This window comes from Larus michahellis, chromosome 3, assembly GCF_964199755.1.
Source record: "Larus michahellis chromosome 3, bLarMic1.1, whole genome shotgun sequence".
Lineage (NCBI taxonomy): Eukaryota > Metazoa > Chordata > Aves > Charadriiformes > Laridae > Larus > Larus michahellis.
In genome coordinates this window covers 82,129,722-82,148,164 of record NC_133898.1, presented here as the reverse complement: position 1 = coordinate 82,148,164, position 18,443 = coordinate 82,129,722, and the positions used below count along the sequence as shown (strand labels likewise).

Sequence of the window (18,443 nt, the reverse complement as noted above, 5' to 3'; positions counted from 1 at the left end):
ACAAAGTGAGCACAAAGTAGCTTGGGTGCGCAGAGAAACGGGCTCTGTCTTACTATGGACCGTAAAACACAGAAGCTTTCAGCTGCGCTCTGCTTCCTTGGATCCTGAGCTCGTCTGGTTTTTCCCAGCTATATTAGTGGATCTGCTAAAAAAATACTACCCCTCCCCACAGTCTCCACCACACTTACATACTCGCACCATCAGAGCTAAAACATAATGAGTGCGACGTGTGTGTGCATAGATACACACGTATACACACATACTAATGCTGTATATATTGTATTCTGGTTTTGATGGTCAGATCTTTCCTCTGTGATCCATTACCTACTAATTAAGCAATACTATGGATCCTAATTTGCCCTGATCATTATTATTCCATTCAGTAGGTGATTTAGCTGATGAGCAGTTAAGGTCACTTTCTGATTAACTCAATCAATTAATGCTCTTCATTTTGCAACCCCCACTCTATCTATAATAGAACCTCTCTTCACCTTCCCCCTCTCCTTCCCATTATTTTAAGGAAGCTAACGGAAAGTAAGAATAAGTATTACGTGTAATTAATATTTGCATAAGAAAGAAAAACAAATTCCTGGAACTGTGGTGCCATAGGGTAAAAACACTGCCAAGGGTTTGGTGCAGAGGCAGCTGTTTCTAAATGTTGAGTTCAGCATTTTATTATTTCCTTTATTATTACCGTGTAGGGGTCAAAATTAAACTCCATGACATGAGTATGCCAGAGGGAGCATTCATATCCAATTAAATATCCCATATTAGCCATGTCCCTGTGCAGATTGTTGGCTTGACTTCTCTACAGTATTACTGTGTCAGCCCTTTTAAAAAATAATTTGAAAAAGAAGGATTCTATAGCATGGACCCCAGATCTGCAATAGCCCCACTGGCAGATCTTGAACCTGATGTGGAGCTGGTAAAATTCAGTGCCATCCAGTGCAATTAGCTTGTTTCACATGAGTTGAGATGGGGCCCACTGCAAGTTAGAACATTGTAGATCATTGCTGTGCTCCTGCAAGGGGGTGGTGGCAGCAAACATATGAGCTGCGAGGTCATGACACAGTGGGTATAAACATACAGCTTCCACCTGCAAGAATGAGTACTACTGTGTTTGTGCCGACTTCTTGCAGCACTTGTTCTGAGGATACTGTTCAAAAAGCAGAGTAGCCCCTAAACAAGCCCCGTGCCATGCAAACAAGAATTGCACCTGGTGTGGATGTCCCTGAGGATGAGGCTTTTAATGAGAAAGATCAAAGTCCCCATCTTCACGGTTGTTTAAGCACTTAATTCTGAGTAAAATTAAAGACTTCAGGATCTCTATCCTGCTTGGGAGATATATGTATATATCCCTACTTTCGTATTCTGTAATCTCGTGAACAGACACCAACCCTGGTAAGGCCACCACCTGCGACAGGAGTGCAGCGACTGGCAGCTCAGTGGGCAGTGCTCAAATACTCGAGATGAAGAAGGTCTAGGGAAAGCTGCGTGCTCACAAGTCTGATGTCTGGCCATAATTAAACTGTCAGACCATAACATTGCTTTAATCCCTTCCAGTTTAAGTTTTCTATCTGCTAATTCCCTGTGTAACTCTTTCCCCTCCTCCGTTTCCCCTCCCTCAGTCTTTCTACCAAGTCTTTCTTGCTGAGAGGGCACTGCGTGAGGTTCTTATGCAGTCCTGCTATGAGGTCCCTACCAGGCCGATAGCTCCTTTGCATGAGGCCAAAAGACCCGTCAGTTATGGGCTAGGCTTTCCTCGGCACGCGTCCCTGCCGAGGGAGCAGGGAACAGCAGAGGGGAGGTAGTAGGCAGTTTCACGGCCTTTGGTGGACAATCTCGGGAGCCCTCTGTGACAGAGCTCCTTGGGTGTCTCCACAAGAAGAAAAGCTTCTGCTCCTGGTGGGAAGAGCAGAGCCAGAGTCATCCTGCGATGCGGATGGCAGCTGTGGAGGATGCGGACTGCACATCCTTATTGCACCCTGGGAGAGCCGGCTCCAGGGATTGCCCCCAAATGGCTGAATACAGAGGTGGGAAGAGCACTGCCCGCACACAGGATAAACCCCCCCAGCCTCTTCTTCCTGGTGGCCCCACCACCCTCTCCCTCCCCATGTCATAGCTCAGATGAGTTGATTGCCAAAGCAACCATTTGAGGTGATGGCTGAGCCTGGTCAATGACAGTAAGTGCCTCTAAGTAAATTATGCACCTGCTTCATAGAAAGATTGAACATACAGGAAGATATGGCTAAGGTTAATGGACTAATCACTTGTCTCTCACCCCTGGGGTCTTTGTGCTAATCCAGATGAGATTTGAAGGCTGAAAAATTGCAGGGACATATATAACTCCAAGGCGTAATTGAATTGAGTTGTGTGGCAATCTCACCCAGGTTCTCACACCTACAGCATATTTTACAAGGAAACCAATGATAAGTAGAGCCCATGGGTGCGGGGTGTTCAACAAAGGGTGACAGGGACAGTCTTTAGTGGCAATTTAGCTTGGTCTCTTTGGTCACAGAGCAGCTGTAGTATCGTGGCATGCTCCGGCTGGCCCACAGCTGCCTGGAGCATGTCACTGCCCTGTTGCTAGAGAAAAGCACGCTGTGCCATCCTTTGCTCCAACTGGAAACTAGACTAAACCAGTGCTTTTACACTGTCCGTATTTACAAGATAAACTTTAAATGTTTCTCTCCTTTGGGATGTAGCTGTATGCCTCAGACCATGGCAATTCTCTCTCCCTTGCATGAAGAGTTTTCTCTTGATGCACAGCCCCTTCTGATAGTCTCAAAAACTCATGCTGAAAGCAAATTCTTTTAAATCTAAAGGTGGCTTGTTTATCTGCCTGGTTACCCACAGGGCCAACGTAGCCCATGTTTTCATTGTCAGCGTATAAGGCAGATCTGACTTCTCTGCAGAAGGCAAGGAAAGTAGGCTGGCCCCTGGCCCGTAACTGCAGATTTGGTCCCAGCACCGCTGTGCCTGCTCTGTTGTTCTCATCCCACCAGCCTGTCTGCAGAATGGCAGAGGGCCTCAATACCTGCCTAGGGTGAGCAGACATCGAGGCCTGTGTTCACCTTCATTTTCATCTGGTCCTTAGCCACCTCCTCTCCTCAGTATCTGGAAACCCTACATCCAGGGTGTAGTTGGACGTCCATCAGTTGTCTCTCTCAGCTGTTGTCTGCAGCCCCACACTCCCACCTGTCCCTACTGTCCCACAGGAAAGGAGCGGGACATGGTGATCAAGCCCTCTCTCTTGCTTTGCAACCTGATGGGCTGATCAGGAGTCAGGGCTGGGAAGCTCTTCTCAGGTAGTTAGGTCCAGGCACTAACATCCTAAGCTGTGACCTCCAGTTGAACGCAAGTCACTTTCAGGGTAAAATCCATTTTCATAGCCAGACTGAACTGATCAAGGAAGGATGGAGAAGGAGAAGGGGGCTGAAGATGCTACTACATGCATTGGTGTCAACTCCATATCCAGAGCAGAACAAGAAACTCAAGATCAGATGTGTGTTTATAGTCTTCCCCTTTACTAATTAAGGATAATATAATTTCCACAATTGGAGATTGCCTAGCAAAAGCAACTATCATATTCTCCAGTGAGTCAGCAGGTCTGTTAAATTTGGTTATGTAGTTACATAATACCGAGGGGAAAAAGATTAAAAGCTTGGCTGTTTTGGGTTTCTCCTGCTAAGTACCTAGAGACGCATAGGTATCCTGGGGAAAAATCGTCATTGAGATGAGGCTTTTTTGTGACAATGTGACAATGAAAAATGAACACCAGATCTTCTGTGCTTTCTGTTAGGCTTGGCATAGAAATAATTTACACTGACGTAGTTGGGAACAAATAATGAGCATTTTCTCAAGAAATTGCTAAGACCTCCCCATTGAAGGATAAATAGAATAGAATAGAATAGAATAGAATAGAATAGAATAGAATAGAATAGAATAGAATAGAATAGAATAGAATAGAACAGAACAGAACAGAAAGAACAGAATAGACCAGAATACAATAGTTGAGTTGGAATGGCCCTACAACAATCATGTAGGCCAACTGCCTGACCAATTCAGGGCTGACCAAAAGTTAAAGCATGTTATTAAGGGCATTGCCCAAACACCTCTTCAGCACTGACAGGCTTGGGGCATCAACCACCTCTCAAGGAAGCCTGTTCCACTGTTTGACCACTCACTCTCTCGGATGATAAGTGAACTTTTCTTCAGCCCAACCCCTCCAGTGGTGCTGAACACCTTGCGGGGTCCTGGATTCAATCTAGCTGAGCACAAACACTACCTATAGAAGCCAAAGGCAACTGAGGGGGCGTGTGCATGTGTGATGTGTACTGGCTGTCTCTTGGGACTGCCCATGCACTTAGCTTAAATTACCCAGAATTGGTAAGGGCAGCCTTCTACATACGTGTTTTCTGAAGAGCTCCACGTGGGGACCTAAAGCGTGAGGGTCTGCATCCTTCACAAACCAAACCACGTCATCCACCGTCCAGGTCAAAGGATTCTTGCTTGATGGCCGAGCCGTGTCTTGTTGTTCTGGTGAAGGACTTGAGGCTATTGGTACAAAAAAGCCCACAACAGCGCATTACAACGGCATGCAGCAGTTTCCTCGGTTTGTGAGTGTGCAGTGGTACGGCAGCCTCACTGCAGTGTTGGACGTCGGGTCTGTGTGTGCAAGTATCAGCCTGAGATGGTGGGGTGGGGAGAGAAGGGGACTTGGAGCAGTTTCCAATCTGACTGCTTATTGGGAGACACGATCCCAGCTGGTGAATTGCGTTAAAAACCATGAAACCCCCAGGTTCCTGCTGGGGAAGGAAAAATGTGCCAGCTGCCAGGCTCTTAAACCGAGCTGCCCCTGCTGTCTGATCTGCAAGCAGCGGGGATCTTGGCTGAAGAAGACACCACCCTCCCACCTGGAGAGAAAGCATTTCAGCACCAAACAAAGGAGATTGCCATTGAATGCGAAGCTAGAGGATAAAATCAGGATTTAGCAAATAGTTGTTTTTTTTCTTCATATTCAGACATTCAGACTTATCTTAGAGCTTAAAGGAAGGTTTCTAGTCAATACCCTCCTAATCTTAGGCTCTCACAAAGATGATGGTCCCCAATGAATGCCTATTTGGAAAGCTACTAAAACATGTGAAGATGAACATTGCACATGTGACTTTTTAATGGTATAAGCCCTGGATGATTTAAGGTCACTTCGGCTTGCTGGAGCTTTAAATCAAGTGAATAAAGGCACATTGGAATGAAAGTGCATTTATGTTTTTATTCTTAGTCTCTGCAGAATTATAAATCTCAGCCTCCACATGAATATAATTTGCACCTCCACTTACGCTGCTTCACTGTTACAATAACTATATTATGCTAGGTTACAGGAAAGCTGTTTAAATTTGCTATAGCCACACCAAGCAAACTTTGCATTAGCAGGCGGCAGCACACAGATGTATAAAATGTTATTTGCCCAGACCTGCTCATCTCTTTCCGTTAAGGCCCGGTTTTTAATGCGAGAAGTGCAAATGGTAAGCAAGCAGGCACTACAGAAGACAGAAAAGGAAACAGAAGAGTGCAAGAAGAGGGAGACCACAGATACCTAAACTTGAGCCTGGAGAAGCCCCAAGAGGGCAATCAGAGCTGCTGAGGAGAGAAGGGCTGAGCTCTCCGTAGAAATACTGAGCTTATAGAGACAGATGAAATGTATGAAAATCCCCATGCGTGACTCAGAACGTGATCCTAATGTATGTGAACAAATGTAGTGGGCCGGGTTTGTGGCTTATGTAGATTGTCATTCTATTGAATTCAATAGAGCCATGCTGATTTATATTAGCCGAGGATCTGCCCATATATGCCCAATAATGGCTTTATGTGCGTATTGGTCCTATTTTTCTTGCCACCATGCTCATCCTCTAGGATAATGTAATGAGGTATATTTTGCAGTTACGAAGGATCAACTCCGGAAAGCAGCGGTGCTATGAATGTGCAAATCTGGTCGATGGGCTTCATAATGGGATGTGATGTAAATATCATGATAATTACGCTCTCATTTGCTAAGTCACTGTTCTGGATATAAAGGACAAGGAATAGCCGCAGGTCCTCTTAATTAGACAGCGAGGATTGGTGTTCATATGGACTTAGGCAACCCTGGGCTCCGCTCACAGAATAAATGCAATACACAATGGTACAGACACCATCTGGAGCCTTTGGCATGAAATGATGAAGACAAAGAGTGCAAAACGAGCAGGGTAATCTTGGCCAGCCCCTGGATCATCTGTAACATCGAGTAACTTTGTCAGGGGCAAGTGGAAGAACTAAGACTTGTCTTGAAGGCAGAGGGGTGAGTATTTCTCCCCTGCCTGATCTGCCCATGGACAGGGTGCCGGCTGATGTGTGGAGATGCTGTGCACCTCAGGACCTCACACCAAAGGCAGGGAGAAAACCAGACTTTCACAAACCAGCTGGAAAATAGAGGGCAGGGAGAGAAAGGTTTTGCCGTGCCCAAAGGATTGCAGAAGTTTCTATGCTACTGCCATAATGCGGTTGGGGGAGACGTGCCACTACTGAGGATCACATTTTTTCCCTTCAATTTGTATGAATGTAAGGACAGCCCAGGGAGCTTAGCCTGGGATTCACATCAGGCGCAGAGAGAGCAGCCCCCGGCCCAGTGACTCCTGCCCGCAACCTGCTGCTTCCAGAAATGCCAGGAAAGGGCAAAGGGGAATAGAGAACCCCAGAGAGGTCAGGAGCCTTCAGAGGTATTGGAAATATCTGTAATGAAAGGAAGGGGGATGAGAAGAAAAGGTTAAAATACAGGGGAATTCTATTCACTTCTTTGCAATCTAGCAATCAATAGCATAAATCTGATTTTTTAAAGACAAATATATAAATGACCTTTCTAAAGAGACTGCATGGCTAGAACTGTTCCAGGCACCAGCAGGTGAAGATAACCCTTTCAAATCCCTACCCGAGGTACAATATAATAACATAAACCCAAGAATTATGTGTAGATACTAACTCTTCAAAGGTTGTTTTGTCTTTATTTTTCTACCTAGAGTCAAGTCTTGGACTCTCTGCTGCTTTTTCATGAATTAGGATGTGTTATTTCACTTGTGTGTAAGGGGCTACCTTTTAATGTCGTTAGTAAAACTGGGATACCACCAGGTGCAGACAAATATCTTGAGCACAATTTGTAGCTGGTGAGACTGGCAACAATCTGTTTTTCCATATCTTTTAAAGTGTATTTTCTTGTTTAATTTACTCTGACTTTTTAACATTGTAGTTTACACATTTAAGTGTAATCTCTCTATTTACAAAAGAAAATAAATCATTTCATGTCCACAAAAAGGCATGGGGTTTCTTTCGATAGCCTCACTTTACTGAGAGATTATATTAAGCACAAAAGTGTTTGATGGCAGCAGGGCAAGTACTATACATTTTTTCTTATCTGAAGGTATTCACACTTAACCTAAGAACTAGATAAATGAGGAAGTCTCATGTCTCCCGGGTATCCTATGCCATCCTGTCATCAGAATTAATCAAGATGATAATGAATACTCAGATTACAAAGAGATGGGAGTGCTCACGACCAATAATTATTTTTAGAGATCGTAATCTAGGTCAAATCCAATTTCCTGTTTTTGACAGGTGGCAAAAATTTGTCAAATTAATGGAATGGGATATGGAAATTTGGGTAATCAGAGGGAAGCACTTCCCCCTCCTGCCTGAAGCGGTGTCGGGGAAGAAGAGTGAAGAGGTTCCTCTACAGGGGAAGGTCTCGGGGCATCCCACTCGAGACCACTGCCTGAGCATAAATGGCTGGAGATACCGGGTCAGTGGCCAAAGCCAGGAGAAGCCAATGGAAATAGGCGGCCTGGCTTGGTCTGAGCTCTCAGCCCACACATGCTTTTCTCTGCCCAGCACTCTGGCCTCAGGACCTTCCTGAGAAGGAGGATGGAGAGAGAGAAAGTCAACAGCCAAGAAGCTGCAGTGGCATGACAAGGAAACCCAGTGCTAAAATGGAGTTAAACCTGCGAAAGAAGGAAAGATAAATAACAGACTCCCTAAATATGTTCTTGGCAAACAAACAGCCCAGAGGGAGTACGGTCATTGATAGATAAGAGTGGAAAGGGAGTGACAGATGAACTTTAATATTGCTGCAGGCCTAAATGATTTCTTTGCCTCAGGGGGAGGGGGTGGGAATGAAATTTTAAAAGGTTCTCTCTGATTGCACTGGAGCAGATAATAAGGAGCAGCAGATCTACTGAAACTAAGCAGAAGTAGCAGGCCGTCAAAGGCGCAGAGAAACGGGAAACATTTTAAAAAACAACAAACCTCCCACTATAAACAAGGACTGGAGGAAGGCTTTGTAGAAGACACTTTTCTAAAAGTCTAGGGCACACCAAGCAGGAGAAGAGCAGACGCATCAGAAAAGCAGGCATTGTGTGGGAGAACACAATTACAGGATATTTATGGGTGCAGGGGGATTTGACGAGCCACAATCAGCAGAGAGCTCTGGAAAGAAGATTGGGCTTAGCATGTCGACTTGCCCTGGCAGGCACTTGCAGGAGATGCCGTGCACCACTTGGCTGGTGGCCTTGGCCCCATGGCATGGCAGGGCAGAGTCCTCCTCACCCCATGAGCACAACTGTCACTCCTGCTCCCAGCACGACATGTGCCACACGGGGATGCAACATCGTGGTTGCTCCTCCACCTGCTGCAAGAACCCCCCAGCATCTGTTTGCATGAGATGCAGCCATGGGCTGGCATTAAAGATTTATTTGGGCTTTTCTTGATTTGCCGCTCTCTTGCAGGAGCAGGGAGGCGGGGGAGAAAATAGGCAGCTCACTGAAAGCATGGAACCTTTCAGGCTGTAAGTATTCTCAAAAACTAACAGGCAGGCTGCATTTGCCAAAGAAGCGGTACCCAGCTCTGAGCCCCACAATGCCATCAGCAGCTCCTTGGCCACTGCCTTGGGGAAGTGCTGGATCTGGCCCCCCCAGGGTGCTTGCAGCACTATTCTGGAAAAAGAGAAACTTCAAACCCTGCGCCCCCAGATGTTTTCAGGAAATAAATGTATTAGCAAGCAGGATTGCCTCTTAACAAAGGCCCTCAGGTGATAATAATTAACTGCTAATATTGGATAATAAAATCTACATAAAAATAACAAGCTACAGGGCAAGGTTAAGGTTATTATGTTGTGGTTGAACACGCAATTCTTCATACTTAGAATAAAGGCTTTGTTTGTTATGTAAGCAGGCTTGGAAAGGTTTATGATGTCCTTGACTATTCCTTCCCTGATTTAAGAGCTTCAATTTGGCAAATGATGACAGGAAAGTGCATGTTTATCTGTTAGCAGCCCCAACTGGCTTTCTGAAATGAGATTTTTTTTTTTTTTTCTGGTTTGGAATTTTTTAGCATAATCATGGAGAATTAGACACTGAGCTTCTGATCACATTAATGAGAGCTTTGAGGTTTAATCTCATCCATTCCGCTTGAAAGACATGTTCTGCTATGCACTGAGATATGTTTTATGGTTATGGTTTTTTCCATGATATTTGCCCACCATGATAAATAAGGCAAGCTATTTTTCAAAAATATCCATAAATGAAGAGGATTGGTTTGAGGTTTCAGAGAGAAATTCTTCCTCCTTTTAATGAGTCCTGCCCATCTCTGCCTTGTAAGTATGCAAACTGAGGAGGATAAGAACAGAGGCTGGTATGCATCACTTACTCATCTTTGCTCACTTATGATTCAGCAGCATATAAATTATCCCTAGAAAGAGGAGAAACACATGCAGAAGCATCATAGTGAGAGCGCAGATTCCAAAGACCTTTGCAAGAGAGATTTTGCGAAGACAGTAATCAAACTCTAGTGTGGCTGCACTAAGGCAATTGCAGAAAGATGTGTATTTTAAAAGTCTGCGATTTCCAGCAAAAGTGGAAGCAGCATGGTGGGTGAAAGTTTGATAGCTGTGAAGAAATACAGTCTGTAATTTTAAGGAGGAGCAGGCAATGCTTTGTAGAACTCTGCAGTGGGAATTCCAGCATTACAGGGCTGAAGCTATCGCAAATGGAGTAGGAGATGAAACCAGGCTGTGACTAGAAACAGCAGTTTCTTTAATGCTAGAAGTGGTGTCATAATGAATCTGTGGGCACCTTGACTTCGTGGATGTCACTGTGTTCCCCATCACAGCCACTGAAAACTGCCTGGCCATGTCCAAGAGCAAAAGGTTTTCCTCTGCCTCAGAGGACCCAGGTCCTGCCATGGGCTGCTGGAGTCTCCAGAAGGCAGCTGAGTGAATCAGAGTAAATATGATGGATGGTGGTGGTACAAACATGCACTAGCCATTTGTGCTGCCGTACATGGTGGAGCATAGGGGTTTGCTATTCCTCCTGTTGGAAGGAGCTTGACAGCAAATCTGTCTCCATATGGGTTTGCATGTACCTTTATGGTAGACCCTAACCTACAATGGATGATACCAGGAGTAATAAATTGTTAATAATTGTAAATAAGCAATATCAACAAACCAATAACCATTTTCGTGATGATCGCTGTGTAACTACCAGTTTCAGGAAGCCTTTACTGTTGAGCTCTCCTAATGAACCAGAGGCCCCAGAGGAGCTAGTCTTCACAAATGTCAAATGCTCGTCATGTCAAAAATACTAAGCAGTTTGGGGATGAGTCCTGCTACCCTCAAGTATCATATGTAGCAGCTCAAAGTCACTTGTAACTGCTTCAAAGACACCCAAATGTCATGGGTGCCTAGTAGAAAAGCAAACTCTTCTTCTTTGTTCCTCAAAGTGCCTTAATATGTTTCAAGCTAGAGAGATATAGGAACCTGCAAAGCCTACTGCATGGCCATTCTATGACAATTCTGTTGGTTCAGCTCTGAAAAAAAAGACACATCATCTTTTAGGCTTTCATTTTGTCAAGACTGCAAATTTTGTGGGAAGTCATAAGAGAGGTGGAGCTGTCTCCTGAAGCTTAGCTTCCTGCCTAAGGACCGTGCTGAGTTTTCACAGGACATTGGCTGAGGCTGGGAAACAGTGATATTCACAGTCAGAAACATGAAGGGAAAGTAATGCAGTTGAACAAGCATAAGGAGCTCTGATTTTAAGCTTCAGTCCCTTGAACGTAGATTCAAACCCCTGATACCACGGCTTTTTATCCACACAACACATTTTTAAGCACGGTAACTCTACCACAGTATTTTGTGGATGCTGAAAATGCACAAAGTATTCAATAAGCCACTGGGTGATTCAGGAAAGAAAAATCTATGAAGGGTTACTAAATATGAATCCACTACTTCTGGTTCAGGAAGCCCTTGAGCCAAAAAATTTCCAAAGGAGGAAAGGGTAGTGGGGAAGCATCACCATCTCTGCACTTATCTCTTTCCTGGGGGCGTGCTGCTGTCTCCTGCTGGAGACAGGATGCACAGCTAGACAGACCTTTGCTCTGAACTGCCCTGACCCTTCCTATGTACTACAAAGAGATAATGACTGATCTCAAGCAGAAAGATAAAGATTTTCAAAGCAAGCAAGTAACAACACCGATAAATCTTGGCTCCTCGCCATTGACAACTAAAAAGCTTGACGAAAGGGTCCCAGTTCTGCTGGGAGGCTCTAGGGAAGCAGTGGGAGAGGGGAAAATGAATCCTGTACACAGTAAACCTCTTGTCCTCCCAGCACCTGATTGTGCTGGCCTGAGAGGCACAGAACAAGATCTGAAAGAAAGGGCTTTTCATGTCCTTTTCTTTGTAACTGAGGCCCCCAGTTCTTAGTGACAACCTTTTACAAGTTGTTTGCAGTAGTGCATTTCTATACTATCCACTTTGCTTTGAGTAAAGTTGACTCTGTAAGTAAAGAAAAAATAATGATGAGAATCGAATGCTTATCTGTGCTCTGTGTAATAGAGTAACACAGGGATAAACCAGGGAAACAGATGTGCCAAAATAATGGCAAAGTGAGTGATGGTTTTGAGTAGGTATTGAACATTTAGGAAGGCAAAATTAGATAAACAAAGAAATGCAAGGATAAATACTAGTAATACGCATTTTGCAAGAATAATGTTTAAAATATTAAATCGTGAAGGTTCAGAAACAAGAAATAATACAGACGTTGGGGAGGTGACGGATGTGAAGGAATTTTGCAAAGATCTGCAGCTACTGGAAAGAGGCTCTGGGGTGGCTACCAAGCAAGAATATGCAGAATCACTTGCAGTTTCCAGGGAAATGCAAGGGCAGAAAGAGAGTGTAATGAGCTAAGGGTAGACAAAGGGACTAGGGGAACCAGCAAGGCTTCTGCAAATATATCAAGATTTTTAAAAAAATAATATTAGAGTGACAGTAGATTCCATTAATAAATGAGTAAGGGAAAGAAATTAATGACTTAAAAATGGCTGAGACACTCAACTCCTTTGTTAGATCTATCTTCAAGATGAAAAATGCATAAATGAAGTTTGAATAATTAGTAAGGGGTGAAGACACTGTTCGAATCACAACTGATAAAGACCTCTTAATGGAGAACTTGGAAAACGCAAACAAAGACAAAGTTAACGGAAGTTCAGGGAATTAGCTAACCCATTTGATGAAGCCAGGTCATATCTAGAGAAAAAAAATCATGGCTAATAGGGAACACAGGTAATAGGCAGAGCGACCGACCCAGCAAACCTAAATCCTAGCAGGGTAACTGGACAAAAATACAAAAAAAGGGGAGAAGAAGGGTTGTTGAATGCAGTGGTTCCCATGGCATCCCTTGAATTTGCAGACAAATTCTGTGTGATTTTGCTCCCTGAAGGATAAAAGAGCCTTGAGCAGTGAGCTGGGTGATTTCTAAAAATATACGTTTTGCTGGGCAGTCTTTTTCAAGCAAAATCTGGCTTGGTTCATGATTAAAGGGGCAGGAAGGGCCACACAGCTCGGAAGCAAAACCTTTTGCTAAAATGCTTTGAGGCAGGCACTAATATTTGGTTTTGCTCTGCCTTGTATCTTGTACACAGCCGGTGTCACACAAATAACAGGTACCTGCCTGCAGGCAGTATCAGTCTTTGGGAGGAATGCCTTATATATTAATATTTATATCTGTAAGTCAATAATAACAGTTGTGATTGCCACACGATTATACATAATACATATGTTTACATAATTAATAACAGCATTAGAAAACATTCACCTTTTTACTTAATGATCAACAGATTGATTTTGTGTTTACATAGGTTTTTATTCCTCTTTCTAAATGGAAGCGTGAGTGGTCTGGATGGATGTCAACCCAGACCCACCTCACTAATTTTCCTGGGAATTTGGGAGTGAGCGAAGACGCCAGCATGGCACCAGCATAGCAACACACATTGCTAAATGGAAGATGTTATATTACCACTTCTGTTTCCTTCAAGATAGGTCCCATTCCTCGTTGGGCTGGAGGTCTGATGCCGCAGGCCAGTAGATGAGGAACTCCCTGAAGATATCTGGGCAGGACGATGGCTACAGGAGGAAGAGGAGCCTCCAGCAGGACGTCCATCTGCAGGACTCTGCCGCACAGCGTACACAGAGCCCATGCAACTGAAGGCAGAATCAGCAGGATCCACGCTGTACCGCTTCATGTTCGCAGGATCAACCAGGTAGTCCTCAGGTATGACCGTTTCTGCTCAGGAAGCCAAGACACAAAAGAAACATCAGAACGAATTTTTAATTCAGCCCCTGAAAAAATATTTTGGCCAAAATTCCCTTTTTTTGGCAAAAAGTTTAACTCCATTTCCAACTTTCTGTACAGACAGCTGGCTGCAAGAGGGATCCTTGCTGAGAATTAATAAATAATGAAGGGAAGCACAACCACCCAGAAGTCAGTAGAATCGCAACAGGGAAACTGTGGCTTGATGTGACTCATCCATGTCAGCTTACGGCAATATTCTCTGTAAAGTCCTGGGCCACTGACTGGTGGGTCCCATTTGCTTCATGGTGTTCCCTGAATACCATGGAGAGCGAGGGATTGTGCAGCTACTGTCTGCTCTGTCTTTAAAAAACATGAAATTTGAAAGGAAGAAGGCAGAGAAGGACAACAGGACAAGCAGTTTGTTGGGTTTGTAATGCTTGCCAGCCAGTAGGAGGGAGCAAAGGTAATAAACCAAAGCATTCTGGCTGTAATTAATCAGAAAATATCCTCAGCTGCAGACATCCATCAGGCCTGGTATCCAGCAAGGAGAAGAGGCTTGATGGCTGATAAGCACGCCCAAGGTTTATCCCAGGAAGAGATGTGTGAGTGAGTCACCCAGACCTGGCTTGGGTTCAGACATGTGTGCCGGCGTCACGGACGACTGCAAATCATTGCTGTGGTTCCTCTCCTCTGTGTTGCATTTTGCACACCGTGTAGGAGCTAATTTCAGACTCCTCCCAATAAACCAAATTTTGCACTTACAGACCTAATTTAGGGAATTATATTCCCCTTTGCTTGGAGGTCTAACGCACGAGGCAGGTCTAGCCCCAGGTTTCACAGTACACAGACTTTTTGCCAGTTCCCCTCAGACATAGGTCCAGGTCCATCTTGCTTTGCTGTCTGGACTGAGACCTCCATGTCTGTGTCATTGTCCTCCTCTGGATAGCTCCAGTCTCCTCCCAACAGGCCTCAAGGTTGAGCCTGCGTATACTAGTGTTTTCCTTTTAATTTTAATTTTTACTCTTTTCCTTTGAAAAAAAAAAATACGAAAAAACAAAAATCCTTGGCAGCCACGTACAGTAGTTGATGTTAAACAAACATGTTTTAGTTTGACAACTCAAATACTCAAGAGTTGTGCCATGCCAGCATCCTGGCTCATGTGTCAAGCCACAGCACAGATTTTTGTTACATGAGAGCCTGATTTTTCATTTTCTTGTTGCTGTCTTTTAAGACTTTGTCCCATTCTGGGCCAAGGCTGGACTCACCATAAGGCAAACATCAAATCTGAAGAACAGCTGTAAATTTGAAGTTTCCTCACTTTTGGGCACTTGCCTTTGCAACTGCAAGTAACTTTCTTTTAGCAAGGCTTTTTTCCCTTAGATAATTTGGATCCTTACTGCATGCATTCAGGTATCCTGCTGCTTTCTGCCAGGGATTTCTGAGCTTGATTCTCACACAAATACAGATAGGGTGTAATTCAATTGAATTCAACGGGGTTCAACTAATGTAACACTAGCATAAGAGACATGGGAATCAGACACTGAACCTTTCTCCCTAACCTCCAACAGATGCCAAAATTGTATAGCAATTGAGCTAAATACCTTGCTTTTCAGACTCCTCCCAATAAACCAATGAAAATCCAATCAAGCCTCCTCATTCAAAGGAATTTAATTACTGTGTAGAACACTTGCAATAAAAGCCTCTTACGCATAAAGAAGACAGCTCTTTCTGCAGCATCCTGCCTGCACTGCATGGAATAATTATGCCTCTTGTGAATCATTACCTCTTTATTCCAGGAAAAGAATGTTCTTTTAATATGATTACAATATGAAGAAGACACACACTATCAAAACAACAAACAGCACATTAAAAGAGCCCTGCTAAATAAATGATATACAGCTTTTATTACTATGGATATAAATGACTCCAAAATTTGTCAGCAGACACCAGGGATTTTTTGACTGATGTCAGATTCTTTCAGTAATCTGTGTGAAATAAGACATGTGGGGGTGAAATCTCCCCATGGAAGGCATGCATGAATTGTGTACGAGACTGTGATGAGAAGCCAGACATCATCAGTTCCGTTCTTGACCCTGCATAAGACTCTTTTCTTGATCTACATCAAGTTATTCCACAGGTCTCTGCTTTGGGCTCCAAAATGGGTGTAGTGATGCCTACTGCCACGGACCAAGCAGGAGCCTCCATTCATTACTGTTTGGAACATGCCCCAGTGGAAGGTGCTCTGGGATTGTGAACAGTCATATCCATGTCTTCATTGGACAGGGGGGAGCAGGGACCTTCTCAAGCAGCCAAGTTTCTAAGCAAGCCTTTTCAGAGCTCCTGATCCTCAAGTTCATATAAGCAGTCAGCAGATTACAAGAGCAACTCATCAGAGTCACCTCCTCCTGACCGAAAGAAGCTCATGATGACATGTAGGTCACAGTTAGATTAAGAAAAAGGAGACTATGCATTCAAGTATGTGTGGTTACAGGTTTTAAATCACAGAGTTTTAAAAGGTGCTGGTCAACTTCTGTGCTCCCTACTGAGTGCAGGCTGCTGTGTAAAACTGCACTGGCTGATGCACCTTGAGCAACCATGTCTTCATGAGCCCATGCCCTGCAACGGTCTGGCCACCTTCAGGAGAGACCCAGATGTGGGAGGGAAGAGGCAGGCAGGCAGGCCTGGGGGGCTTTCAGGGCACAGAGAGACATTAGTCTCTTGAGGGGGGGACAGAGTCCCCATGGCCACTTCAGAGCAGGAGAAGACATTTTTATTTCCCTCCCAGGAGCTGAAGATGACCGGTGACAGTCCCTATGGGTTCACCAAGGGTCAGTCACACTTGACCAACCTGATTGCCTTTTATCGTAAAGCAACTGGATTTGTGGGCAAAGGGAGAGCAGTGGATTCCATTTACCTTGACTTTAGCAAGGCTTTCAACACCGCCTCTTGCGTCCAAGTTAGAACATTACAGTTGGGTTCAGTGAGCAACTGGTTGGGTCATCCAGCTTAGTGCATGATGGTTAATGGGTTGTCTGGAGGCCAGTAAAAAGTGGGGTACTGCAGTGGTCTATCCTGGCATCCAGGTTTGATCTCTGTGATACCAGACAGACATGGACAAATGGGTGATTTCAGTGGAGGGCCATCAAGATGCCCAGGGCTTGGAGTGCTTGCCCTGCAAGGAGAGGCTGGGGGAATGGGGCTTGTTCAGCCTGGGGGAGAGGCAGCTTGAGGGTAGGAACCTAACAGCAGGAACCTAATCCACAGGACCCATGTGGAAGTCACCAAGAAGATGGAACCAGGCTATTCACAGTGATGCGTAGCAGGACAACAAGAGACAACAGGCAAAAATTGAAATGAAACTTCAGACTGGATGTAAGGAGAAACCTTTTCCCCACGAGGACAGTGGGGCAGTGGCAGAGGCTGCTCAGAGAGACTGTGCAGGCTCTGGAACTAGAGGTTTTCCAGACTCAATAGGACAAAGCCCTGAACAACCTGGTCTGATCAAGTATCTCAGTCTGCTGTGGGCAAGAGATTGGATCAGAAACCTCCTGGGCTCCCTTCCTACCTGAATTGTCCTCTGATCCTATGACTGATGTCGTCTCCATTCCAAGAAGCAGCTGCAGGTGTGTGTGGGGGGGGGACCATGCAAGGACTCAGGTGAAGGGTCTATGGCCCCTTACAGTGGCACAGGAGGCAGCAGAAGGGACAGGCTCCACTGTCCAAAAACTACAAAAGACTGTGGAAGCTCTTTGTGTTCATATTTCTCCAGACCCTTGTTAGCTTGTACCACAGAGAAACCGCATGAGCTGGGGCTCCACCGATGATGTATATGAAAATATTTGCATTTTGTAATCTCCCATAAGGCCTTGTAAAGTGTACGGCTTTCACAGCTACTAATCCCACTTTGGCCAATTAGGGAAAAACATGTTTTCTAAGACAATAGAATAAAGCATAACTCTCTATTGAGGTTTAAAATGCAACAGTTTCATACATCTGTAGCTTAGCCCTTCTGTATTCTGTCGCACTTCTGTATTTTATTTTCTAGGTAGTCAGCAGAAGGGCACACGCTAGTGAGAAATTAGTACACAATGTTTTAAGGCAGGATTTATGAGAAAGCTGCCTTAAGCACAGTAGTCTCTGTTACAACTATTCACCACCCTGAGATGCTCAAGCCATTTTGGCATAGTTTTCCTTTCCATGAATGGTTCACAGGCAAATGTATTGAAAAGACTAAGGCTGTTACATCCAGGACACCTTAAAATGCAGCAAATGAGAAGAGAAAAAAACCCAACCAACTGCTTTTTGAATTTAAAAATGCACATTTCTTTAGCTGAGTATCTTTAAAGTAGCAGCTTGTATGTTTCCTCGCCAAATTCCTGAAGATGGGTCAGCTGTGAGTTAAAACAGCACAAGAACCTGCAGCTCACATGCCAGCTCTCTGGAGTGACCTTGGTCAGGTTATCCATCATCTCTGGAATGCAGTTCTCCATTATGATGAAGAAAAATACTTGTTTTGTCTCTCATCTCTGTAACGTGTCAAGTCCTTTGCCTCAGCAATATCTGTATGCCACTATAGCGTGCCACATGGATTTATACTGCATGTGTGAATGCAGAACACATTCAGTGGACCTTTGGTAGCATCTGGGAATAGAGACACTCCAGAAAGACAAAAAAAATTATGCCTCCCATTGTTCATTAGGAAAGCAAATGAAAATCAATTTCAAGCCGGAAATGAAGAGTGTATACCCAGGGAAGATGATCTTTAGCTGATGTTTTCCTGAGCAGATCTAATCTCTC

The 18,443-nt window shown here is 44.4% G+C and overlaps 1 protein-coding gene across 1 annotated transcript in view; it reads right to left on the bottom strand.

The window, feature by feature from the left end:
• SCML4 (Scm polycomb group protein like 4) overlaps nucleotides 1-18,443 on the bottom strand; it is a 70,486-nt gene that overhangs the window by 828 nt on the left and 51,215 nt on the right. Inside the window, exons 6-7 of the mRNA XM_074578330.1 lie at nucleotides 13,371-13,637; nucleotides 4,412-4,557 (exon numbers count right to left, since the gene is read on the bottom strand). Coding sequence (XP_074434431.1) covers nucleotides 4,412-4,557; nucleotides 13,371-13,637 — 413 coding nt within the window. The remainder of the gene's footprint in view (nucleotides 1-4,411; nucleotides 4,558-13,370; nucleotides 13,638-18,443) is intronic.